Here is a 26,891-nt window from a genome sequence, read left to right on the forward strand (position 1 = left end):
CCTGAAACTCCACAGATATTTCTGTGTGGCTTCAGGTACCAGGAATCTCCGTGACTTTCAGAAAGGCAGGGACAGCTTATGCCAGCCCATCCCTCTGCAGAATGTGCCTCAGCAGATCAAAGGCATGGAACCATCATGGACTGCACAAAGGCTCAAGGCCAGCTTCCCAGACCTGCCTGTGACTCTAGGTAAGTTCTGAGTCCACGTGGGTGCCAAGGAAAGGTTAATGATGACCTGGAAAGATGGGACAAGCAGACACCACCCCTAAACAATCTGCAGGATTCTAACTTCAGCAGGAAGCCAAAGACCAGCTCATGCCACACTAGTGCACCTTGAAAACCCCTGAATGCAATGCCGCTCTGCAGAGAGTTCAACAAAGAAGTGGCTGGGAATTTTGCATTCTAGGCTGCATTTTACAGTGCTTCTGGACACGTGATCAGAAATTGAACATTGGTATATCTAACTCTGACATTTTTCACAAAATGTTTTTTTAAAATGAGGTAATATAGACAAAATATAATACAACCATATGTATTATATGCCAAAATATGCTTCACTGGCATCAAGTAGACTCACCTTGAAATACAATCTAGGACAACCTCCATTTTCAGAGTATTTTCTTTTCGAAAGTGAAACTCTCCCACCAAAAACCAACAACATCACAGGTTTTTGCCTCCAACAAACCGACAGAAAGCCAATACATTTATTCTTCCACTGTAAAGTGGACTGCGGTGCAACACATACGTGTGAAACCCCATATGTGGCATCACCGTGAGCCAAATGGGGACTCGTGGTGTAAGCAACACTCCCCATGTGTTAGTGTGCGTGAGATTCACTTGGCGGAATTTGACTAGGTGCGTGTTGGTAGAGTGGGGCTGAGGTTCTCTTGCCCCTGTGGATGCTTAAGAAGTCACAGGTCCTGCGAAGACCTGCGGTCCCCTCAATCAACTCTGTTTCGGAGACAAAATGACTTGGATTGCTGACCAGTCAAGAAATTTTCAAGCCCTTGGAAAATCAGTTACACACAAACACGGAATGAAAGTCAAAAGAGAGTACGTCATCTTTTTGAGAATTTTATTCACTTCAAAACAAATTAAACACACCTATTTCCAATGGCATTCCAGAGCCCAATTTTCGAGGCTGAGGAAACACCCCAAGAACGCTTTGCGCAGAACGCTTCACAGCGTCCAAAACACTGCTGTCAGGGCGGGGCACAGCTGAAGGCCTGCATCTCTCAGGGTTCCCTAACTGTTCCCTGATTCAGTCATCTAGAGAGCAAATGCACAGTCATTCCCCAGTTTCCTACTGACATCACAGCGGAAGTCTGACTCCCACGCGTCACCGTCACCCAGTTTCTGAGGCAACGAATCACTGGCACAGAAGCTTCTGGTGGTGGGTTTCCGGAGCGCCCTGCGAACTACAATGTCCCTCACCAGAATTCGATGAGGCAGAGTCTCTGCATGTGGTCCCTGCCTGGCCTGGGCTCCAACATCCCCAGAAGCACCACAGCTGGGGAGCTTGGGAGTCACCACACACAGTCTGCTCTCTGCTCTGTGCTCCTCAGTCCCACAGACCCCTCCAAATCACGGGAGCTGGATGCAATGGAGCCCTAGCCACCTGTAGTCTCACTCCAGGTCAGAATCGCTGTCCTCTGAGGAGGAGGAAACCTGAAGGTCCTCATAGAGGACACTCAGGGGGACAGGAACACAGGGAGCCTCAGACTTCTCTGAGACATGACGGCTGTGAGCGAGAAAAGCTCCCGGCTTCTCAGGAGAGGGAAACGAGGGAGCTGTCAGGAGGCTGGAGCTCCACCATCCGTTTTCCAGTCTCCGGAAGAGCATTCTGAGAGGCTGGGCCCCATAGTGGCTGGCCACTGGGTGATGGGACATGGTGCAGGCCTGGGCAGTAGGCAGGCAAGGTCTGCTGTGCGGAGGCTGCCGATCGCTGCTGGGCGCCTGGGCAGGTGTCCCCTTGCTCATCTGGGGCGACGGACTTGGTCTGAGTTCGGTTGCAGCTGGCGGAGGTTGGAGAGTCTCCGGGGCCCCCAGCTCACCTCCCTGGATGGCATTTTCGGGCATCTGGAAGGGACCCATTCTCGGTTTCTTGGGGAAGTTCAGGCAAGCCTGAGTCGGAGCCTGGGCAGGTCTCTTGGCTCCTGGCCTGAAACTGAGATTGGAGCCAAGGCCCAAGCTGTGTGTGTCGGCTGGTGGGCAGGGCTGTGAGGTCACTGCAGGACGTTTGTCTTGTGCCTGGGGGCTGATGACCCGGATCAGGCCATGGGGCTTGGAGGCAGCCTGGGGAACTTCTCCATAGCCACCTTGAGGCCTGCTGTGTGTCGGCTTCACCACGACGAGAGGCTCCAGGCCCTGCTGCTTGACTCCAGGCTGAGGGATGTCGGCCACAGCCCCTGTCTGTCGTTCCTTTGGTCGGAGACTTGACGAGGAGCTCAGACTGGCTTTTCTGAGGGGAGACAGTGAAGCCAAGACGGATACCGTGTCAGACATTTTGGTAGCTGAGCCATCAGTTTGGGCACGGTACACGCGTGGCCTCTTATTAGTTGTGTGGACCGGCACTGGCCTGCTTGCAACCTGAAAGAAAGGAGACCACACACGTTAGAAGTTCCTCGGCATCAAGCCAACATGGAAATCAACCACATCCAAAGACAAGGTGCACACAGCAGGAAATTCTTAATACGGTACGGACAGGCGGTCCTTGGAAGTAGGGACAGATCCTCAAGGTGAGTGCTGATCGGGACAAGACCCATGAAAAATGCACTCTCGAGCTATGATCTGAGAATACCATTTTTCTAAAGACTGTGTCTTGGGCATTCACTGGATCAAAGCGCCTCCACTCAGCCTCCCATGAAGTGGGACGGACTAATGCCCTTCTGAAGGCAAGTCGGTGTTTCAAGGGTTCCCAGGACGTCTTTTCTGAAAACATGCATGTTCCTGGGGTGAGCCGCCTCCATGTTTGGGGCCCCTGAGGGACTAATTTCCTCACGCCACTAGGAAGATGTTGTTGGCAGGCTTGCCATCATTGCACAGAGAGAAAGCAACAGGAAATATGGCATCTTCAGATGCCTTCATCTGGAATCAAATGGACCTGGAAGGATGGTGGAGTCCCTGACCCCAAGAAGGCAGGGAAGAAGGGTTCCCCGATCCCCTCACACACACGGGAACCTCAAAGGAAATCAACCAGGGTGACCTAGAGGAGAAAAAGACCAGTGGCCCAGGGTGACACTCACCCTCAGATGATCACAAGATTCCATGGATTCTTTTCGATTTGGCGGCAGCTTCTCCGGAGGTGTCCCGGAAAAGATCTGGAGGAGAGCCTTCCTCTGCGGGTCTTGTTGCCTGCAGAAGAGAAAAAGTTCAGGCCCTGCCCCCTGGTTCTCCCCAGGAGACAGGGAGAACCCTGTCTGGGGCCCAGTCCCGTTCTGTGTTTTGTGATACATAAATGGAACTTTTGTGCCCTTTCCGCCTCTGCACATTCCCTCATGTGCCAACCTTCCCATCCTGCTGGTGGCCCTCTAGGCTTCCCAAGTAAGGACTGTCATTTGGATTCCGTTGCTTTTCCCCCTGTCATGGGGAACCTGCACGAAGCGCCCCCGCCTCTCCACCGTCCCTGAATCTCCCAGAGCCAAAGGAGCTCCCGGATGGGGAACCCGGGAGGACACGGAGCTCTGGTCTGTTTCTCTGCAGCGTTCCTTCCCTGTCCCAGAGACGGAAAGGCACACGGTGTGCGGGTGCAAAGACACTGTGTCCTTAGGTGGCAGTACCCTAAGGGTGGTAAAAACCCCTCCCACTGCTCACCTAGGTCTCGCTTCCTTCTCTCCCTTTTCCTTGTTCAAGGGCCCAGGGTTCCTTCGAACCTGGGGCTTCCATGGTTTCCGGTTTTCCTTCCCTTCCTTTCTCCCAAAGGTCTGGGGAACCAGGGCTCCATTCCAGCACTTCATGGGGCACCTGGTACTTCTGGCCGTGTGGCCAAAGGCCCCGCAGTTTTTGCACTTGACCTGTGGGTGGAAAGGAAGTGATGTCAGTGAATGAGCTGAAGCCACAGGCAGTGATCCAATGTCAACATTGAGACGGATTGTGAATTCAGAACTGAGTGAGGATTCCAAAGCGGGGACACCGGCATGGGGGCCCTTAAGTGGCGGGAGGGTTCGGTTACGATGTTCCCTCCCAAAGCCCATGTGATGGAGGAACTCTCAAAGGAAGGACTCAGGGTTCTAGCGGGGACGATCGTGAACCCGATGTCCACAACACAGCCCAACCTGGCTACACAGGATTCTGAGTGGAAAGGGAGGTTGCTCCCAAGAGTCTCTCCAGGGACCTGTCGGGCTGGGGAGGAGGTCCCAAGCCAGTCCCACCTTGGATGGGAAAAGCAACCCGGGTGGTGCTGGCAGAACTCTTTGGAATCCAATCCAGTCTCTAAGGACCGTGTGACACTCGCCCCCTCCTCCCCCCTCGATACCCAAAAGATTCCAGGGCTAGACATACCCTGGGATCTTCTTCATCGGGTGGGGGAGCCCTTGGCCCAACTGGGGCCCTCTGCTGCTTCTGGAGGGTCTGGGCTCTCACGAGTCTGTTTGCCCCACTTTTGGGGTCACGACGTGCCATCATCTTCGTCTCCTGGGCGTTTTATGGCCGCCTTTTTCAGGGGTTGATGGTTGGGTCACCTGAATCGCACACAAACACACACAAAGCGATGGTTAGGCACATTGGATATTCACACACCCACAAGAAACCATCAGCTAATTCCATGACGGTGTGGTCATGAGGAGACCTCACCACCCGTCGGTCAAATCTGTGGATCACAATGTGGTGTGTGCATCCTCAGATATTGTGTGTTCCTCTGCCGTGACTACCTGGTCCAAGAGTAAACTTTGCCTGCCACATGGCCCACGGCCTAGGTATGTGGAGTTGGAGTTGAGATTTCAATCCCAACCAAACAACTGATTCTGGAGACTGGACTTAGGTCTATCACCACTCACTCCAGTAGAAGACACAATGATTCTCTCTCCCCTGAGGGACAAAAGAATAGAAGCTACAGGGCATGGCCGATGTCACCCCTTGGCAGGTCTGCTTGAAGTCAGGGATAAGGGATGCTTCCTATCAGAACTCAAATTGCTACTCTTGCCATTTCATTAGGCAACTTCCAAACACAAATTCATCGAGAGAAGTTATCTCCCTCTCTACCACACTAGCAGGTGATGGTCTTTCCTGCTCTGTCTTTTTGGCTTTAGCTCCAGCCCCTCTTTATTTATTTTTCTGGTATTTTACACAGGCCATACGAATTCATCTAAACAAACGCTGAACAAGTGGCATATGAATTTCTTACATGGCTAAAGGGCAAACCACCCCTTTTCCAAAGTTCTTTTTCCATTTACCCACCAATTCAGCATGCTGGAGTAAATTTCTTTTTGCATTTCCATCTGGCTCTTCTCCCAGGCACGGAGATGGAAATGTTTTCTCGCTTTCTGTTCCAAGAATTACGGGTAAGGAGAACACATCCTACCGCATCAGCGAGCCCCAGTGTGATCTGTTTCTTTCACTTTCCTTTGTCTCTTTACCCCCAACCCCTCAGGGATTACGTGAAACAACCTGTCGTTCAGGGAAACTAACCTGAAATTACAGGTCTACTTTCTTTCCTCGGCTGGCGCTCAGATGGACAGGTGCGCTGGCGCTCAGATGGGCAGGTGCTGGAGCAGCCCTGCTGGAAGCGGTGCAGCCTTCAGGAAGCCGAAGGAAGGGGCAGAGAGGGACCTTTGCTTTCCAGGCTGCCTTTTATACTGCCTCTGGACCCCTGACGCGAAATGGACCCTAACCTAATCAACTTAATCCAATTACATGACCTGGAAAGGTCTATTTGCCCAGCCCACTCTAAGACGATGTTCACTATGGACAGACATTCTAAAACCTACCTGTACAGCTGCAAGTTTTGAAGAATAGATGTTTCCCGTCAGGTATGTAGCACTGGTGCATGTACCCCTGTCTGGTTTTACATTTTTTTTTTTTTAAAACAAGGTGCTAAAATAGACACAGTGTAATTGGACCATATTTACTCTATTTCAACATAGGCCTCAGTGTCATCAAGGAGGTGCACCTTGACATGCAATCTCGATCGTTATCCATCTTCAGAGCTTCTCCTTCTTCCCCACAGTAAGTGCATCAGCACAAAACCCTGACCACACCCTCACGTGTTTTCTCCTCCAGGAGGCCCTTGGAAACCACCGTGAATTGGACTGCACTGGGAAACCCAGATGAAGAAAGTCAACACCTCTTTGTCCTTCGGTGCCTGGCTCCTTTTCAGCTCGTCCTGCGGCTCCAGGCATTATGCCTGAAGAGTCTCCAGGACACCGGTGGGGCTCTATTTCCTTGGGTCCTGTTGCCATTTCTCTGGATTTGTGAAGATCCAGCGGACTTCCTGTGGAACTCTCTTGTCGGGGAACTTGGGTGCCACGTCCCCTCATTCTGCCCTTCGTCATCTGCACCTGCACGAGTTAGGGTCCAAGTTCCCTGGACAGGAAGAGACAGGCAGGAGTCGGAATGGTGAACCAGCACACTGGGGGCATTTTCTCACTTGGTCCAAGTGACCCCATGGTCTTCTAGAGCTTTGGAACCAGTCGCGTCCCACTTGACACTACACCCGACTCTCAGTTGCTGAATCTTGTTGGCCCTCTGGCGATCTCCTGTTGGATGAGTTGCACCTGCTGAAACTCGATTTCCCCTGGATTTGCGCTTCATTAATTATTCATGATTCAGGTGGGAACGCCTGCTTACATCCCCCTGTGGCTGTTCTCTGAGCTTTCCGGTCACATCGTTTCCTGCCATGCCCTTTGGTTCATTTTGGTCATGCTCCTTGTGCTGTCAGAGGAGCAGAGAGTTGATCTTGTTGATTCTGGATACTGATAGTTTCTAGGTGATCTGGATAACCAAGGTAACGACCCTCAACGGCGGCGGAAAGGGAGCAGCCATTTGGCGTTGCTCAGAAAATCCCACTCAGTTCCCAGGCCTCCTAGATGTGGAATCCTGTCAGAGTTGTTCCCAGGTCAGAGAACGGAGATAGTCTGTGCATGGTGGGATATCTTTACCTAGAGCTTTCAGTGAGGCTCGACCTCAGCTACTCTTAGGATCGGGGGAGAAGCACGGAAAGGCCCTGTGCTCAGGCATCCGGAAAGAAGACGGGATGAATATTCTACCTCTGAAGTACATCCCAAATCTGGGAGTTTACTTCCCAGATTAATAGTGTCATCGATAATTATTAAAATTGGTCATTAGTGTTTAATAATTAATCATATTATTACTCCTAATGCCGCAGGGTGTGTACACCTACCTGTGATGTCATTCCTAATATCCAGGGAGGGAGAGCATGGTTTTAGTTTTAATATCGCAATAAGCGCACATTCACCCTGGGACACCAATCCTAATATCCAGTGTGGTAGAGTATGACATGACTCCCAACATAGCCATGAATAGACAGCCACCCGGTGATATGGCTCCTCATATTCACGGAAGATGAGTATGATATTAGTCCCAATATCGCAGGGAGGGTACAGGTCTTCTGTGTTATGATTTCTAATATCCAGAGGAGGAGAGGATGATAATAATTCCAGTGTCGTAGGCTGTGTTCACTGACCCCATGACATTGTTATTAATATCTTCGAAGGGAGAGGATATTACTCCCAATGTGGCAGGGGGTGTACATCCACCCTGTGATATTCTTTATATTCCAAGGCCGAGAGGTTGATATTACTCTTAGTATCACAGACACTGTACACCCCCGTGTTTTTAATCCCTGCGATATTCGGAGTAGTATCATCCTCTCCTGGGTGGAAATTGGGAACAGTATCACCGGGGGCGTGTACACACCCTGTGATATTGAAAGTAATATCATCCTCTTCCCTCCTGGATCATGGAAACAACATCACTGTGGGGGGGTACACTTTCTGCGATATTGGGAGTAACATTATCTTCTGTGCCTTGGATTATTAAGGACAATATCACGGGGGCATGTGTACATCTTCTGCAATATTGGGAATAATATTATCCTCTCTCCCCCTGCATATTAGGAAAGAGATCACAGAGTGGGTGTTCACCTCCTTCGATATGGGGATTAAAACCATCTTCTCCTGTTCCGGATATCAGGAGGAATATCACACGGGGATGTACAGTGTCTGTGATACTGGGAGTAATATCAACCTCTCAGCCTAGGAATATTAAGAAGAGTATCACAGGGTGGATGTATACCCCCTGTCATATTGGAAGTGATATTAGCCTACCCCCCCATGGATATTAGGAACAATATCCCAGACTGGGTGTATGCCTCCTGCTCTACGGGGAGTAATATCATCCTCTCCCTTCTATGATATAAATAACAATATCACAGGGCAGGTGAACACAGCCTGCGATACTGGAATTATTATCATCCTCTCCCCCTCTGGATACTAGGAACCATATCACAGATGAGTTGTACCCGCCCTGCGATATTGGGAGAGATATTATACACTTCTTCCGTGAATATTAGGAGTAATATCACTGGGTGGCTGTCCATTCATTGCTATGTTGGGAGTCATGTCATACTCTACCCCCTAGATATTAGCATCACTGCACAGGGTGAGTGCACACCTACTGCGATATTAAAACTAAAATCATGCTCTCCGTCCCTGGATATTAGGAACAACATCACAGGTAGGTGTACACTCCCTGCGGTATTAGGAGTAATAATATGATTAATTATTAAACATCTATGTCGGTTTTAATAATTATCAATGACACAATTAATAGGATACCATTATTAACTATGGATAATTATTTTAAATATATGATTATGTACTCTTGAAAATAATTAGTAATATTAATGTCATTTAACAATATTATTAGTTCTTAATATTAATAATTATTTTATTACCAACATCACTTAGTATTGATTTAAGTAACATGAATTGCTGATATCATTATTTTATTAATAGTGATATTATGATTAATTGTTATACTAATCGTTAACATTTTTTACCAGTATTAATTTATACTATCTTTATTGTGATTATTAATATTGATGATTGCTATCAATTTTTATTATATTTATTAATATTAATAATTAACAGACTTGTTCCTGATATCCGACGGGGAGAGGATGATATTACTCCCAATATCGAAGAAAATGTACATCTCTCTATGATATTATTTCTAATAGTCAGGGGGTAGAGGATGACATTATTGAAACTATCGCAGTGGGTGTCCATCCCTTTGGTCATTTTGTTCCTTATATCCTGAGTGGGAGAGGTTGATATGACTCCCAATATCACAAGAAGTGTACTACCGCCTGTAATATAGTTCCTAACATCTAGGTGGGGAGAGGATGATATTACTGCCCATATCGCACGAGTTGTAAAACCCCTTCGATATTTTGCCTACGATCCTGAGGGGAGAGGATGATATTACTCCCAATATCGAAGAAGATGTACAACCCCCTGTGACACTATGTTCAATATCCACTTTGGGAGACGATGACATTACACCCAATATCGCAGGGGATGTACGTTCACCTTGGGATATTGTTCCTTATATCGAGAGGGGGAGAAGATGTTATTACTCCCAATAACGCAGGGGCTGTGGCTGTGCACCCCTCCTGTGTAATTGTTTTTAATATCCTAGGCAGGAGAGGATGACACTACGCCCAATATCGCAGGGGGTGTACATTCACCCGGTGATATTGTTCTTAATGTACTCCACCTCTGTCCGCCAGGGATATCGTTTCTAATATCCAGGGGAAGAGAGGATAACATTATGCCCAATATCGCAGGGGAGTGTACACACCCTCTTAGATGTTGTTCCTAGTATCCAAAGATAGAGACGATGATGTTACTGGCCATATCGCAGCGGGTGTACACCCATCTGTGATACTGTTTTTGACATTCAGTGGGGGAGAGGATAACATGAATCCCAGTATCACAGAAGGCGTACAGACCCCTGTGATGTAGTTCCTAATGTACAGGGGAAAGAGAAGAATATTGCTCTCAATATCGCAGGGGGTGTAACCACCTTGTACCCTGTATATTGCTCCTAATACGCAGCGGCATGGAGGCTGATAGTACTCCCAATATCCCAGAAGGTGCACACACACCTGTGATGTAGTTCCTAATATCTAGCGGGAAAGAGGCTGATTTTACTTTCGATATTGCAGTGGGTGTACACCGCCCCCAACCCCAGGGTATCATTCCTAATATCCAGGCGGGAAGAAGATGACATGGCTGACAATATGGAAGGGGGTGGACACCTCTTCAGTGATACGGTTCCTCTTATCCAGGGGGTGAGAGGATGATATTACTCCCAATAAAGTAGGAACCGTACAGCCACCCTGGGATTTTTTCCTTAATAACCACAGGGGATTGGTGACATTACTACCAATATTGCAAGGGGTGTACACCCCTCCTGTGATATTGTTTCTCATATCCAGGAAAAGAGAAGATGGTATTAGTACCAATATTGAAGGGATGGACAGCCCCCATGGGATATTGTTCTAAAGATACGTGTGGAAAGAGGATGAGATTCCATCCAATATAACAAGGGGTGTACACCCCACCTGTGATATGAGTCATAAAACCTAGAAGAAGAGAGAATGACATTGCTTCCAAAAACACACGGATTGTACACCCACCCTGTGATATTGTTCTTGTCATCTAAAGGAAGAGATGATGATACTACTCCCACTACCGGAGAAGGTAGACACCCCACTGTGATATTGTTCCTCATAACTTGTGGGGGAAAGCATGATATTACTTCCAATATGACAGTGGCTTGACACCCAGTCTGTGATATTGCTCCTAATTTCCAGTAGGTAAAGTATGATGTTCCTGCCAAGAGATTAGTGGTTGTACAGCCACCCTGTGATATTTCTCCGAATATTCAGGGAAACACAGGATGAAATTAAACCAAATGTCCCAAAAAGTGTACACCCATTGTGTGATATGGTTCCTAATATCCGGAGGTGCAGAGGATGGTATTCGTTCTCCGATCGCAGGCTGTTTACACACAACATGGGAAATTGCTCCTAATATCCTGAACAAAAGACACTGCTAATAATGGACACACATTGCAGGGGGGAGTAATTGGCTATTACAATCCACATTGCAGGGTGTGAGACACTCCCCGCCATATGGGGAGTAAAGCAACCCCCTCTCCCCACTGGCTATTACGATCCACATCGCAGGGCACTTCAGGACACCAGTTCTGCCCCAACCTTGACTGAGACAGTGGGTGTCATGGGGCCACCTTAGGGTGGGTGGCAGCTCAGCTCGAAGGTATCCCTGCTACCAAAGACCAACTGTTCCTGCTAGTTTGAATCTGGCCACAGGGTCTCTGTTGGTGAGACAGGTGACCATGAGTCAGATACCCTGAAATCTAGCACGACAGACCTCAACGCCCCATGACAGGCACCATAGTACGCAAACTTTACAGACATACTAGCAAAGGCCACAGCAGGCGCTGAGTGAGGAACAAGCTGACCAAGATCCTGGGGTTCTGCCACATAGCCCTTAAACCAGGGACTGGAAACTGTTTCCCTAAAGAGCCAGGAGTCAGTATTTTCAGCTTTGCCAACTGATCTTTGCCTCAAGGATGCAACTCTGCCATGGCTGCATGACAGCAGCCTTCTGCAGGTGGCCTGTGAAGAGATGGACATGACTGCACCCCCATCAAACTTTACTTATGAACATAGAAGCTTCTCAGTGTCATGAAGTGTTAGTGTTTTATTTGTTCAACCTTTTGGAAATGTAAAATCCATTCTTGATTCAGGGGACACAAGAGCAGGCAGGGACAGGCTGTCCCTGGCCGACCTCTGGAATGAACTTAGAGAAGGAAATGACAGGCTGGGCCAGCACAGCCTCCTCACAGTGGATTCACTGCAGGAGGGTCCTTCTTAGCAACCACTTCTCATCCTTCACCTTGGCTTCAAGTGCAGCTCAGGTGGAGAAAGAGAGAACAGAACTGGCCTCGGCAACAAGAAGGAAGGAGATGCAAGGTCGAGCAGCCGTGTGGATCCATCACACTCAACATTCACACAAAGCGGAGCACAGGCAGGACCAGCCCGGGGGGTCGAAGTGGAGGCTCTCTGGGGTGCGGAACCTCTGGGTGGGCAAGATTCACAACCTAAAACTCATATAGAAGATCTACACAGCAGTAGTTACAGAAAACACACACTAAGAAAAAGGCCAAAATAAAAATAGGACACCAAGTTTGGCCAACCGGGTCTCACAAGCCAGTAGGTAAAAAAGCCCAGGAGGGCCCACCAGAGGAGCTGGGGGTGGGTTCCTGCCTGCAGGGGGCCTGGGACACCGCATTCCCACAGATGAGGACCCAAGTTTTAGGGAGGAAGCTGTCAGAGTCACCCAGTGAGCTGTTCAGAGCTGGAGCCACAGAGCAGGTGAGGAGTCCTGGCCATGTCCCCGTATGCGCTGAGAAGCTGGGGTGGGGGTTCACGCCCAGGGGCAGATGCAAACAGTGGACCTCGGGCCCTCCTCCTGCCCACAGGATGCTCAGCTCCCAAGGGACCACCAAGGCCTGGAACCCAGGGACACACCACCTGACCATCATGCCCAGGCTTCCTGGACCAGGCAATGTCCAGTACAGGCAGGCAGTCTGGACTTGGGGCCAGGACAGGGGTGGATGGTCCTGCTAGGCAGGCCTCCTTCTCCCTACCAGCTGGGCTGGTTGCACTGTAGTTTTGGTTCTGGCAACATATTGCTGCTCACTTTGGCCACATCAGTCCCCGGTTCCCTGGCTAGGCCCAGTGCTGTCCAACCTACCTACACAGGCCCCACACACCCAGTGCCCACTAGGCTCTGTCAGCCAGGAGGACCCATGCTCATCCCCTGAAGTTTCCATGGGAGCCTGCATCCCACAGGGACCCACAGCTCAGGGCCAACCTCCATGTGGGCCTCTTGGTCGTGGTGGTAGGGGCGGGGGGGAGTTGACCTCCAGCCCTCCCATCCTGGCCACTGTATTTTGTGGGGATCATTCAGTCCTGGGAGCTTCCTGGGGATGCCAGAAGGAAGAGAACAGGGTGGTCATGGCAGCCTCAGCCCCAGGCTCTGGGCCGGAATTTGATAACGACCAATTGAGAGCAACCACTGAATTCGATCCTCTTACAGTTACACGAGAAGTTGGTGAAGAACTGAATGTCGACCATTCTATGGTCATCTGGCATTTGAAGCCAATTGGAAAGCTGAAAAATCTTGATAAGTGGGTGCCTCATGAGCTGACCAAATATTTTAAAAATCATCCTTTTGAAGTGTCATCTTCTCTTATTCTATGAAACAACAATGAACCATTTCTTGATCAGATTGTGACATGCCACAAAAAGTGGATCTCATACAACAGCCACCTCACTGGTTGGACTGAAAAGAAGCTCCAAACCACTTCCCAAAGTCAAACTTGTACCAAAAAAGGTCATGGTCACTGTTTGGTGGTCAGCTGCCGGTCTTCTGATCCACTACACTTTTTGAATCCTGGTGAAATCATTACATCTGAGAAGTATGCCACGCCATTCGATGAGATGCATGGAAAACTGCAGCACCTGGAGCCGGCACTGGTCAACAGGAAGGGCCCAGTTCTCCACAACGCCTGACCACATGTCATACAACCAGGGCTTCAAAAGTTGAATAAACTGGACTATGAAGTTTTGCCTCATCTGCCATATTCATCTGACCTCTCGCCAACCAACTACCACTTCTTTAAGCATCTTGACAACTTTTTGCAGGGAAAACACTTACACATCCAGCAGGATGCGGAAAATGCTTTCAAAGAGTTCATCGAACCCTGAAAGCATGGAATAAACAAGTTTATTTCTCATTGGCAAAAATGTGTTCAATGTAATGGTTTCTTTCTTTTTTTTTTTTTTTAAGACAGTCTCACTCTGTCGCCTAGGCCAGAGTGCAAAGGTGCAATCTCGGCTCACTGCAACCTCTGCCTCCTGGGTTCAAGAGATTCTCCTGCCTCAGCCTCTTGAGTAGCTGGGATTACAGGCACATGCCACCACACCCGGCTACTTTTTATATTTTTAGTAGAGATGATATTTCACCATGTTGGTCAGGCTGGTCTCAAACTCCTGACATCCTGATTCACCTGCCGCAGCCTCCAAAAATGCTGGGGTTACAGGTGTAAGCCACTGTGCCCAGTCCATTTTAATGGATTCTATTTTGATTAATAAAGATGTGTTGCAGCCTAGTTATAAAAATTTAAAATTCATGGTCCAAATCCACAATTACTTTGACACCAACCTAATAATAGAAGAATTAAAAGAGGCCTTTACTTTAGAGAGCCCATGGATGATAAAATAATAAACAATATTACAATCTCCATAAGTCACAAACTTGGTAACTTAGACCAACTGGATGAATTAAAAGACACAGTCTATTAATACTAAAACACAGGAGAAATAGGCAATCTGAATATATTGATATCTATTTAAAAAATGGAATCAATACCTAATAACCTGACAGAAAACCTATATATTCCAAAAATCTGATATTCTGTCATGTTATTCTAACTGGTGGGATTCGGGGATTTCCATTTTGATAAGAACATAGGTGAGTCGCACACACGTACTTTTAGTGCTCATTGGTCAGGAAACCTATGTCCACTATAGGATACTGCAGAGCGATGCGTTTTGGAGAATTTAGGCAAGATAATATTATTTACAGAGTTAAAGGAAGACAACCTGTTTTATGTACAGTAATTCCTCATAATATCACAGGGGATACCATATTTAAACTTTGGGGTATCCCCAGGTATAATTCTTGTTTGAGCCACATGTGAATTTCAGACACGGAGGCTTCCCAACTTTGGTGGCTTTCAACAGATGTGGAAGTTAATTCACAACCTACTTTGTGGAGGCGTAAAATTCAGTGAGCACTCACTTAACCTTTTACTTTAAATATTATTTTTGTAAACTTTGCAGTTCCAATTAGGTGAAATTTTAAACCTGCTTCAGTTCTTATTCACCCTTTTCTTTTTTTCCCTGAGACGGAGTCTTGCCCTGTCACCCAGGCTGGAGTGCAGTGGCATGGTCTTGACTCACTTAAATCTCCACCTCCCAGGTTCAAGCAATTCTCCTGCCTCAGCCTCCCAAGTAGCTGGGATTACAGGTGCCCACCACCATGCCCGGCTAATTTTTGTATTTTTAGTAGAGATGTGGCTTCCCCATGTTGGTCAGGCTGGTCTTGAACCCCTGACCTTGTGATCTGCCCACCTCGGCCTCCCAGAGTGATCAGATTACAGGCCTGAGCCACTGTGCCTGGCCTCTCCACTCTTTTTAAACGGAGGGGAGTAAGGGTTTCTTTAAGTTAGGTGGGACTCCTGTGTACCCAACCCATTTGTATAAATTTCTTCCTTCAGAGTTCTTCAAATCAGCATCACCATTGTTAAAGGCCTCCCACATGGTAATAATTGTGCTACAGGGTTTTTCGAACATGAAGTTTATGTTTGGCTGAATTAACCTTCTTCCTGTGGCACAAGGGGGGCATAGGTGTTTTCACCAATTATGAAGCGTGTTCACTGTGCAATGGCTACCAACTTTTCTGAGTACAGTGAGACCAAACACATTCATACATAAATTCCATGAAGTGAATTTATTACTTACAAATAGCAAACAAAAGACAACAGAAGCCTAGGATTCAATATGAACCGCTACCACAAGATCAGGAAGGCTACCCATAGCAGATGGATGGAGTTTTGACTGTAAATGCTTCACTTGCACTACAACTGAGGGACCCCAGAAAGCAGCTCATCTTAGGTTTTCTCCTACGATGTGGTTTGCTGGACACAAGCGTTAAAGGCCGTTCTGTTTCGAGCAGGGACTCTAACAGGGCCTGGGCTGTTCTGACCAATGTCACCTGATTATCAGGATATTGCATTCCCAGCATATCATACAGTTATCTTGAGAACTACACCCTTAAAACTGAAGGATCAGGATATTTGTTGTGAAAGAAGCACAGACAGTAAAAACAGAGTGTTCTTGTGAGCCATCTACTAGTTCTCTTGACCAGAGCGTGGCACCTGACTGCTTTTCTCTTTCCTTTCAATGGAAACTGTTTCAGAATATTTTGAATATTTTGAATTTCTACATCTACAGAGTTGAGGCACACGATCGCTGGCAGTGTAGACTCTCTGTATATTTACAGGAAAGAGTTCAGGGGCCCATCAAGCCACATTGAAGGAGACCACCTAATCCTCCGGAGACAGTCACTCCATCTTCCTAGGGTTAGCTCCACATGCAGTAAGGCCATTATGTCTAAGGCCGGCAAGACTTGCAGTCCGAAGATTCGACTTTTGGCATGCTGATAAGCAGCAGTGATAAGAAAAGCCCACACATTGGCTAGGAATTTTTCAATGCAAGCAGCTGAGATGCTTCTTCATATGCTTCGATAGGGGCTAATATCAAACTCTTTCTTCCCATTTTCATTACTCATCAGTGACTGAACCATGAGGCACCATGGATGTACACCTCATCAGGAGGGTGTATGGGACAGCGGCAAGGGGAGAAGTAGCACAAGAAACAAACAAGGCCACTACTTCTGCCTACATAATGACTATTGTCTTGGAGTGTACAATACTTAATAATGTTCACATGGCTGCTCTTAGCATACAGAGATGGTGACCAGAGTAGATGCAGGAACTACAGAGATACAGCCTGATTCTTGCTAATTAGGACGTAAGTGTTGGCTTATGTGCTGTGCTTCTTTGCATTAATAAGCCAGGGCCTCAAAACTGCCTGCTAAGCACAGGGCAAATGTCATGCTGGGGTGCAATTAAACATTCATGTCCAGGAGATGAGAGCGTTTTAGTGTGGGAGAAGATGACAACACCTGAAGAAAACAAAACGCTGTGCAGACCAAACGGAAAGCCCATCATCAGCTCACGGTTCTGACTCAGGTGACTGCTGATGTGTTACGGAACCATCAGCCGACAGCAGGTAGGTCAAGTTGAGCAGGTGTCCTGCATGAGGGCTGGTCCATTCCATTTGTGTTGTCGGTTGTTTCAATACCGTCTCATGCACCCCACTGGTGAGGAAGGAATTCGCACCCTACTTTTACTGGCACCGTTAAACACATAACATCTCTTACTAAACAGAAAAACCAGACATCAGTTATTAATTACATATAGAAGGATGGTGTAAGTTCCCACATGCCCAAACAGGGATTAACTTGAGAGCAGAGAGTGGTATCACATTAAAAAAGTGAGGATTTTCCTTTTTTTTTTTTTTTTTTTTTTGAGACAGAATCTCGCTCTATCACCCTTGCTGGAGTGCAGTGGTGTGAGCTCGGCTCACTGCAAGCTCTGTCTCCCGGGTTCATGCCCTTCTCCTGCCTCAGCCTCCCTAGAAGCTGGGACTACAGGCACCCACCACCACGCGCGGCTAATTTTTTGTATTTTTAGTAGCAACGGCGTTTCACCGTGTTAGCCAGGATGGTCTCAATCTTCTGACCTCGTGATTCACCCGCCTCGGTCTCCCTAAGTGCTGGGATTACTGGCGTGAGCCACCGCGCCCGGCCGAAGATGTTCCTTTGCTCCTACAGGAGTACGTGATTGGTTTGTCTGTTGGCTGGTAGGGAACTGAATCATGAGACACTGACTGGTAAGACTGTAATACTCTAAAATACAATATGTAAACTACCATACCTTAATGGTGTAATACGATCTATTACAATACCAAAGGCATCGATGAAAAGCCCAATGCTATCATATGTGACTGAGAGACTGAATGCTTCCTCCCTCAGATTGGTTAAAACATATCCCCCTATCACAGTCCTCTCTCCTTCATTCAAAGTGAACGATCCAAATAACAGACAGAAATGATAAAGAATAAAGGGCAACAGATGCAAAGAACTCACGAGATGATACTCTATGGTAAACTTTATGTACTTAGGAATTAATACCAACTCATTATTAGCAAAAAAAAAAATCTTTACATCAAGAGTAATTTTTCCTTTAACAAGGAAAGGTGGAATGTGTATAATGAACAAGGGATAATCAAAATTTTCCAAATGAGGCTAGTAAGACTATCCCAACAATTGACAATCATTATTCACTGGTCGATTAATCATAGGGCAATACATACAAATGAAACTTACCTGGCCAGGTGTGGTGGCTCATGCCTGTAATCCCAGCATGTTGGGTGGCCGAGGAGGGCAAATTATGAGGTCAAGAGTTCAAGACCAGCCTAGCCAACATGGCGAAACCCTGTCTCCACTAAAAATACAAAGAATTAGCTGGACGTAGTGTTGGGCGCTTGTAGTCCCAGGTACTCAGGAGGCTGAGACAGGAGAATCACTTAAACCCAGGAGGTGGAGGTTGCAGTGAGCTGAGATCGCACCACTGCACTCCAACCTGGGCAACAGAGTGAGACTCCATTTCAAAAAAAGATAATAATGAAATAAAAAAACTAAACTTACCTCCATGTTAGAAAAACATCAAAATTCAACCATGAATCCAGCACATTATCAAATGAATAGACAAAAATTCTACCAACAAACTTCATCTCATTATCTATGAAACTCAAGTACTACTGCTTAAAGAGCATTTACAGAACTCTCACCTCAAGGTTCCCCTGCAAAACAAGGTGAAATGCACACTCAAGACTCTTTAAGAATGAGTCACTGATAAAAATATACTTGTAACTTGTGTAACATTTCATACATTTCTTCAAGCACTACTCAATAACTAATTTGCATCAGGCTTTCCAAATTAGAAAAGCTTCACTTATAGAACTTCTTTCCAGTTTTCACATGACGTTTCAATTAAATGTTAAAACTGAAAATATTCTTGCAGTTTCTAAACTATTAGAGTCTTAATCCTGTGTACGTTCTTGTGTTTACAAGGTCCAGCCAGCTGCAGGGTGCATTTTCATAGGTCCTGGAGTGGGGATGAGAGAAATGAAACGTTCCCACGTTCTGGACATTCATAGGGTTTTTCTCAGGACTGAGCTGATGTCTTCAAATGGAACTAACACAACCGAAGGCCTTACCACAAATTTAGATTCAAAAGCCTTTTCTCCACTCTGAGTCCTCCCAAATCTTCAAAAATGGGAAAATCTGAAGGTTTGACCACATTTCCTACCTTCTTAAGGTTTCTCAGCAGTGTGAGCTCTTTCATGTTTATGAGGGAATGGGAAAGAGTCAATGTTTTACCACATTCCTTACATTCAAGGGGCTTTGTTTATTTTTGAGATGGAGTCTCACTCTGTCGCCAGGCTGGAGTGCAGTGGCACAATCTCGGCTCCCTGCAACCTCCGCCTCCTGGGTTCAAGTGATTCTCCTGCCTCAGCCTCCTGAGTAGCTGGGATTACAAGCATATGCTACCACACGCAGCTATTTTTGTATTTTTAGTAGAGACGAGGTTTCACCATGTTGGCCAGGATGGTCTCGATCTCCTGACCTCGTGATCCGCATGCACAGGGCTTCCCCCCAACACCCCGTGGCCTTTTATGTCCTTGAAAAAGAACTAAGACAACTGAAATGTGCCACCATGCCCAGCTAATTATTTTCTTTGTTTTTGTCTTGAGACGGAGTCTGCCTCTGTCGCCCAAGCTGGAGCGCAGTGGTGCGATCTCGGCTCACTGCAAGCTCAGCCTCCCGGGTTCACGCCATTCTCCTGCCTCAGCCTCCCGAGTAGCTGGCGTGAGCCACCGGGCCCGGCATTATTTTATTTTTTGTAGACACGGTTTCACCACGATGCCCAGGTTGTTTCACATTGTTTTAATCCAGGCTGGTTATGAACTCCTGGGCTCAAGCAATACACACAGCTTGGCCTCCCAAAGTGCTGGGATTACAGGCTGAGTCACTACACCCAACCTCTATATCATGACTTCTTTAGAGGCACATAAGGTAACTGGAACGAGTGTAGGCTTTACCGCATCTCTTACATTCATAGGGTTTTTCTCCAGTATGAATTCTTTCGTGGAGGTGAAGGGAACTGAGGCGACAGAAGGCTTGGTCACATTGTTTACATTCATAGGGTTTCTCTCCAGTATGAGTACTTCTATGGTTACAAAGGGAACTCAAACGACTAAAGGCTTTGCCACATTGTTTACATTCATAGGGTCTCTCTCCAGTATGAACGCTTCCATGGTCATGAAGGGAAGTGGAACAGCTGAAGGCTTTATCACATTTGGTACATCTCTCTCCAGTGTGAGTCCTTTCATGCATCTTAAAAGAACAAGAAAATCTGAGTGTTTTCCCACATTCCTTACATTCGTAGGGTTTCTCTGCAGTGTGAGTTCGTCCATGTATTAGACAAGAACCAGAAACAGTGAACGCTTTACCACATTGTTTACATTTATAGGGTTTTTCTCCTGTGTGAGTTCTCTGATGTCTTTCAACTGAATTGAGAAAATGAAAAGCTTTCCCACATACCATACATTTATAAGCTGGATTCCCACTGTGCATTATCATGTGTCTTCTAACACCTGGAACAGAAACGAAGAGTTTCCCTCACTGTTCACATTTATATTGCTTCTCTCCATATGGTTTGTATCCTGAGTGAGCTAGGATGTGCCTATTAAGGAGGGAATGATGTACAAAGACTTTTCCACAAATACTGCATTCACATTGTTTTAATCCAGTAGAAATGTTCTGATTCAGATCAAGATTTGGAATGTGGCTGACAACTTGTCCATACTGACTACCTTCTTTGCTTTCACACAGTCTCTGTACCATATGATTTCTGTAAAAAAAAAATGACAAGCACATTACTATTGGTTGGTTTAATAACTTTCTACTCATTCATAGGTCTTCGACTTACACTGCTACCAATACTAGGGAAAATGCATTTTTGTTTTGTTTTGTTTTGTTTTTGTTTTTGTGCCATGACTGAATTATTTGAAAGTAAATGGGCTACTACTGAAAACACAGCTACCACCTGCATGGCTATGACCAAAATAGTAACATTCATATACACAATTTTGTAGTACTATTTTCAAGTGAACTGTTTTCCAAACACTGACTGCTACACTGGTGTACGTTACCATTTGGGTGAAATTTTTCTAAAAGGAAATGAATTTCAAGTGACTCTTATTTGCTTTGATTGCTTGTTTTTAAATTCCTGACATGCTAAGATTCCTTCAGAGGACTTTATTTCCTCTTCTCGGTGCAAATTATCTTGTATCTTTCCCAAGTTTTTTGAAGTGATCTTCAATATTCTGGTCTTTCCATTTTTTCCTAAAATGCAGATGCACAAAATTATCATGAATTATTTCAAACGATAGAAACATGACTAGATTTCATGTTCATTGTACACAGTGCCCATGTCTGATTTATTCACCAAATCATTCCCTTGCCCCATTCCAAATCACAAATAGCACTGATGATAGGGAAATACTTCTGTAATTAAGTGAAATGTGTTGTCATTCTTACCTACAGAAGCCAGGTTCCTGCAGATTTCCTGCATCACTTCTCTGTAGAGATTCTTCTGAGAAGAATCTAGCAAAGGCCATTCCTGCTGGGTAAAGTTCACAGCCACATCCTCAAAAGCCATGGAGTCCTAGAACATTCCACACATGTGGATAGAAGGATAAGTGAGACTGAGAGCACTGGGAATGTATACTCAATTCATAAGCTGTTTACATGATTCTCAAATTTCCAAGCATTTATTCTATGACTTGATTGTCACAAGTCTTACTCTGTTCACACATACTCCCTCCCACACAGCAGTACTAATGCTAGAATTGAACTATTCAAAAAGGCAACAGCAAAGTAGAAACACCCATCTCATTAGAGAATCCAGGGAGTGAGATTACGATATGCTGCCAGGAGTTACCTTTTAACTTCACTTTGTACATTTCTAGTATCTGTCATACTAAAGTCCTACCTGATGTGCGTAAGTGAGTTAATATTATCAGTCCTGAGACTACTTATTCTTTTTTTTTTTTTTTTTTTTTTTTTTGAGACGGAGTCTTGCTCTGTCGCCCAGGCTGGAGTGCAGTGGCCAGATCTCAGCTCACTGCAAGCTCCGCCTCCCGGGTTCACGCCATTCTCCTGCCTCAGCCTCCCGAGTAGCTGGGACTACAGGCACCCGCCACCTCGCCCGGCTAGTTTTTTGTATTTTTTTTAGTAGAGACGGGGTTTCACCGTGTTAGCCAGGATGGTCTCGATCTCCTGACCTCGTGATCCACCCGTCTCTGCCTCCCAAAGTGCTGGGATTACAGGCTTGAGCCACCGCGCCCGGCGAGACTACTTATTCTTAAAAATACCTGCTCGCAAAGTTAAATCTTTGTTTGTATTAGGAACTTACATTTTGAAAGGGATTCCACCAACCCAAGTAATAAGAATGACTCACTGCATCTAAATGGCTTATGCAGTATATTTTCCAAAACTTCTTCTGCTGAAAGTCTATTATTTTGTGTCACTGCAGTGGTGCTTAGGGAACCAGACACAAAAACACAGTCTGAACACTAAGTGTTCAATGAATTTCCCTGGTAGACAATATTTTACATGTGCTGTCACTTGTTAACTGTGGAAGTGAACCCATTCCACGTGATTACACCAAGAGAGAATAGGCTTATTAAATTTAATTGAGTAGTAAATAAAACCAATAATTGATATTTAACAATACTAATACAACAATTTTTCAAATTTCTATTGCACAATATCAAGGCAGAAAGGAATAAGAGGAAATAGGACACATGCTTTTTAAAATGACATTAATGTTACCACTTCCAGATGCTATTCCTATGAAACCACATAAATTCCCAAATCAGGTGGTTTTAGGCAAGAAAAGCTACTCTTTTATATGCAGTAAAAATGACCAATGTCTAATGATTTTTAGTCATCTAAAAAAAGAGTGATGGCTTGTCTAACATACTTCTAAGATTTTCAAACAAAAATATTCAGGACAGCACAGTGTTAGCAGAGAGATGAGCAAGCAGACCAAAGGAAAAAAAAAGTCTTAATGACCCAGCATCTATATGGAAAGTTGAGGAATGATAGAGTAGGCACTATAGAATAGAAAAAGAAATCACATGCACTTTAAAATACGAGGCAAACCAGGCTGGCATCTACTTGGGAAAATGCATTCCATTCTTCTCTATTCCATGAACAATAATCATCTTATTATATATTCAAATACAAAAGATAAAACCAGAACACTTTCAGAAGTCACAGGAAGATTTTTTTTTTAACGAAGGATTAGGCAGAATTTTTTTTTATGTAAGAAAAAAGTGATAAAGGAACAGACAAACTCAAACATATTAAAATTTAGGGAATAAAAAGAAAATAGAGTGGGCCAGGCATCGTGGCTCACACGTGTAATCCCAGCACCTTGGGAGGCTGAGGCAGGGGATCACCTGAGGTCAGGAGGTTGAGACCAGCCTGGCCAACATGGCAAAAATCCCGTCTTTTTGTTGTTTGTTTGTTTGTTTATTTGTTTTTGAGACGGAGTCTCGCATTGTCCCTTGGGCTGGGGTGCAGTGGCCAGATCTTGGCTTACTGCAACCTCACCTCCTGGGTTCAAGCAATTCTCTTGCCTCAGCCTCCCGAGTAGCTGGGATTACAGGTGCCTGCCACCACGCTCAGATAATTTTTTCGTATTTTTAGTAGAGACAGGGTTTCACCATGTTGGCCAGGCTGCTCTGGAACTCCTGACCTCGTGATCCGACCACCTTGGCCTCCCAAAGGACTGGGATTACAGGCATAAGCCACCGTGCCAGGCCTAAAACCCTGTGTTTACTAAAAATATGAAAATTAGCTGGGTGTGGTGAGGCTGACACAGGAGAAAAATTGTCGGGAGGCTGACACAGGAGAATAACTTGAACTTGGGAGGCGGAGGTTGCAGTAAGCAGAGACGCGCCACTGCACTCCAGCTGGGCTACATAGCAAGACTGCATCTCCTAAAAACAAACAACAACACTCAGACACCCAGATAAGAGGATACACATGTGTCCACTGTCATAAATTCTTCACCAAGCTACAAGAGGGGAACTGACATTTTGGTGAATCTTTATAAATCATCAATTTATCTAACACACTTTTATTTCACCAGTAGCATTTACAAAGCTAAGTCCTACAATTCCATTTGAAATTACCCTTAAAAAGAACAGAACTTTAAAACTTACTACACTCACTCTGGGGAGAAATAAATATGAATTTTTAGCAAATGAAATACATCATTTTACCTTGCCTCTTTGGAAATAGTATTTTTATCTTTCAAGCTGTACTGACAAAATGTATGTTACAGTCAGTGAAAACCTGAAACTCAAATAAGCGGACAAGCCTTTTCAAGGTAACAAACTCAGGGAGAGGCAGTGCTGACTCCAACGCAGACCTTTCTAAGTGTCACGGCAGGCCATTCTATCCCTTAGGACACCCATCCTGTTCAGCAAAGTACTCAATGACCACCTACAAGGCACTGGCACTGCTCTTTGTCCTCCTGTGGGCCTTAAGTGCATTTTAATATTCATATTCTTGCACATCCTCTCTGGGGTGGGTTTTCCTTGTCCTTTGGGACGGTTTTTCTCTCTTCACAAGTCTGAGACAAGCTAGAGAGCAGAAATCATTTCTGCCTTTTCCTCTCAATATCAGCATCCAACTGGCAAACCATCAATGTGTCTTCGAGGAATAAAAACTCGGGCTGGAGGAATAATTTTAATGACCTAACTTTCATGACATTACATTGTATTGTCCATTAATTTTAATGTCCTAAAATTTTAATGACCTTAAGGGGTCACCATTTTAGATGAAACTATACCAGGAGATTCCTCTAAGGCCAAGAGCATCCAGCTGCTCCCCTGAGAGACTCTACCCCCTACCTCAGGTTGTCCTTGGGGATGAGATGACCCCTGGGCTGATACTCACTAGACCCTCCAATAGACATGGCCACTGTGGGTATTCTGGGTCATCCCCAGACAGTTCTAAAATGCCAGGACTAGGAAAAGACAGGAGAGTGGCTGAGGACACAACACCCTGTCAAGTTTTCACGGGGGGACCTCAACCTAAAGACATTTTGGTAATATGTACACTTAGGAAAGATGAAAAGAAGAGAGGTACAAAGATTTTTTTTACAGTAGAGTGTCAGATGATTTATTCTCCGCTTTCCTCTCATGTAAAATGTTTGGAAACAGAAAAATATTTTGGCCAAGGTGCCTCACGCCTGTAATCCCGGCGCTTTAGGAGGACGAGGAGGGTGATCAATTAAGGTCAGGAGTTCGAAACCAACCTAGCCAACATGGCGAACCCCTGTCTCTACTAAATATACAAAAATTAGCTGGACGTGGTGGTGGCGCCTATAAGCCCAGCTACTTGGGAGGCTGAGGCAGGAGAATCGCTTGAACCCGGGAGTCAGAGGTTGCAGTGAGCTGAGACTGCACCATTGCACTCCAGCCTGGCGACAGGGTGAGACTCCGTCTCAAAAAAAAAGAAAAAAAATATATATATATATATGTGTGTATATATATGTATATATGTGTGTGTGTATATATATGTATGGTTTGCTTCCTCATTCACCTTATCAAAGCCTCTCATTTACGCCCCTCCCGTGGACCCCAAACCATAAACCATGACTGCGGTACCCGTTTAAGAATCGCGTTTGCTCAAACACGCCGTTTAACGTTTTAACAAAGCCTCAGGTTAATTTTAGGGGGAGAAAGGTGGGACCGGAAGCTCCATGAACCACAGCTCCTCCCACGCTGGAACTCTGCTCACCGTCAGGGCTCTCCCGGATCACCCTCCCGTGGTCACCGCACTACCTGGGTGGGGGAGGCGCGGGTTACGGAGAGGGCTCCGGCCGGCGGAAGTGGCGCCCGCAGGTACAGACAGGACGCAGGGGTCCCGCTGCCCGCGCCGCCCGGCCCTGCACAGAAGGGGACTGAGGCCCGGCTGCGCCGCGGAGACTCGGTCCGCAGGTTCCGCAGCCCATGGCTGGTTCCAGCAGGTTTCACTCAGCTCTCTTCCCCACTTCGGGAAGCCAGGCGCAGTCCACTCACCGTTCCTCGGCTTCCCGGGTGTCCTGGCGTCCGCTAGGGATGTCCCAACACCCGCAGGTCACAGGGTGGCCGAGGCTGCTGCAGAGCCACCGGGCCTCCCAAAGCCAAGAAGTAGCAGCGGATACTCAGAGAAAGAGCCTACGGTGGCGAAGGCGAGACGAAGGGCCGCCAGCCAGATCCCGGAAGCCGCCCTCTCCTTTCCGGCAGCGCGCCTGATTGACGGATCCCCACCCCAGCTTCCCTGATTGTAGGGGCTTCAGGCCCCGCCCCCTCAGGCCCTGAGTGACAGGAGATTGCGATCTCACGTGAGGCTGGACGAGGCCAGAATGACCGTTTTGGCCCAGCGGTTTGTAGGCGGTGCGTCCTTCCTGCGCTGGGATCTGACCACGCAAGGAGCACATTCGCATTTAACCTTGTATACAAGATTATAGCTATTTTGCGTAATAAGATATAAAATTGCAAGCAATATAATGGCAATTCTGTAACTGCCCAGTGGGTTCACCTTGCCCGCTACCTAGACAGCCGATTTCTCAAGACGGGGGGAATAGCAATAAAGAAGGAGTAATTCATGCAGAGTCGGCTGTGCGGGAGACCGGAGATTTGATTTTTATTTTTTTTTTATTTTATTTTATTTTATTACTTCTGAAACAGAGTCTTGCTCTGTCGCCCAGGCTGGAGTGCAGCCTCGGAGTTTTATGATTATTCAAACCAGTCTCCCTGAGCATTTGGGGATAAGAGTATTTAGAAAGTTTATTTTGCCAAGGTTGGGGATGCTTGTGCATGACACATCCTCAGGATGTCCTGATGACAGTTGCCCAAGGTGGTCAGAGCACAGCTTGGTTTTGTTGGAGATAAATGCTCGGTGATGCAAAGTGAAACCAGCACTTTTGCTTAAGCAAAAGTTTTCTCAGCAACGCAAT

General features: G+C 46.3%; 1 protein-coding gene, 1 long non-coding RNA gene and 1 pseudogene across 3 annotated transcripts in view; 1 reads left to right on the forward strand and 2 right to left on the reverse strand.

The window, feature by feature from the left end:
- Positions 1–8,709, forward strand: part of LOC119625916 (uncharacterized) — a 65,721-nt gene extending 57,012 nt beyond the window's left edge. Inside the window, exon 5 of the long non-coding RNA XR_012094150.1 lies at positions 6,216–8,709. This is a non-coding gene — a long non-coding RNA (uncharacterized lncRNA). The remainder of the gene's footprint in view (positions 1–6,215) is intronic.
- Positions 1,088–6,227, reverse strand: LOC140708531 (protein FAM90A5-like). 2 transcript variants are annotated; one of them, XM_073019567.1, is made up of 4 exons: positions 4,500–6,227; positions 3,813–4,012; positions 3,245–3,353; positions 1,088–2,588 (listed from the first exon to the last, which is right to left on the reverse strand). In XM_073019567.1, exons 1-4 carry the CDS (start codon positions 4,620–4,622, stop codon positions 1,626–1,628), a joined length of 1,395 nt encoding a protein of 464 aa, XP_072875668.1. In that variant the 5' UTR covers positions 4,623–6,227; the 3' UTR covers positions 1,088–1,625. The 2 variants fall into 2 exon arrangements, with proteins under 2 accessions (XP_072875668.1, XP_072875667.1); XM_073019566.1 differs by lacking the exon at positions 4,500–6,227 and having other exon boundaries at positions 3,813–4,402.
- A 6,900-nt stretch (positions 8,710–15,609) lies between the features above and the next one.
- On the reverse strand, positions 15,610–26,234 carry LOC119620178 (uncharacterized; annotated as a pseudogene).
- Positions 26,235–26,891: the final 657 nt, after the last annotated feature.

Source organism: Chlorocebus sabaeus, chromosome 10, assembly GCF_047675955.1.
Source record: "Chlorocebus sabaeus isolate Y175 chromosome 10, mChlSab1.0.hap1, whole genome shotgun sequence".
NCBI classification, from domain to species: Eukaryota; Metazoa; Chordata; class Mammalia; order Primates; family Cercopithecidae; genus Chlorocebus; species Chlorocebus sabaeus.

Excerpts from the sequence above, each read along its gene's own strand:
- LOC140708531 (XM_073019566.1), bottom strand. The coding sequence starts at position 4,192 with ATGGGCTTTGGGAGGGAACATCGTAACCGAACCCTCCCGCCACTTAAG. Across the intron at positions 3,354-3,812 it reads GAGAAGGAAGCGAGACCTAG|GCAACAAGACCCGCAGAGGA; the intron begins GTGAGCAGTGGG and ends TCTCTTCTGCAG. Across the intron at positions 2,589-3,244 it reads AATCTTGTGATCATCTGAGG|GTTGCAAGCAGGCCAGTGCC; the intron begins GTGAGTGTCACC and ends CCTTTCTTTCAG.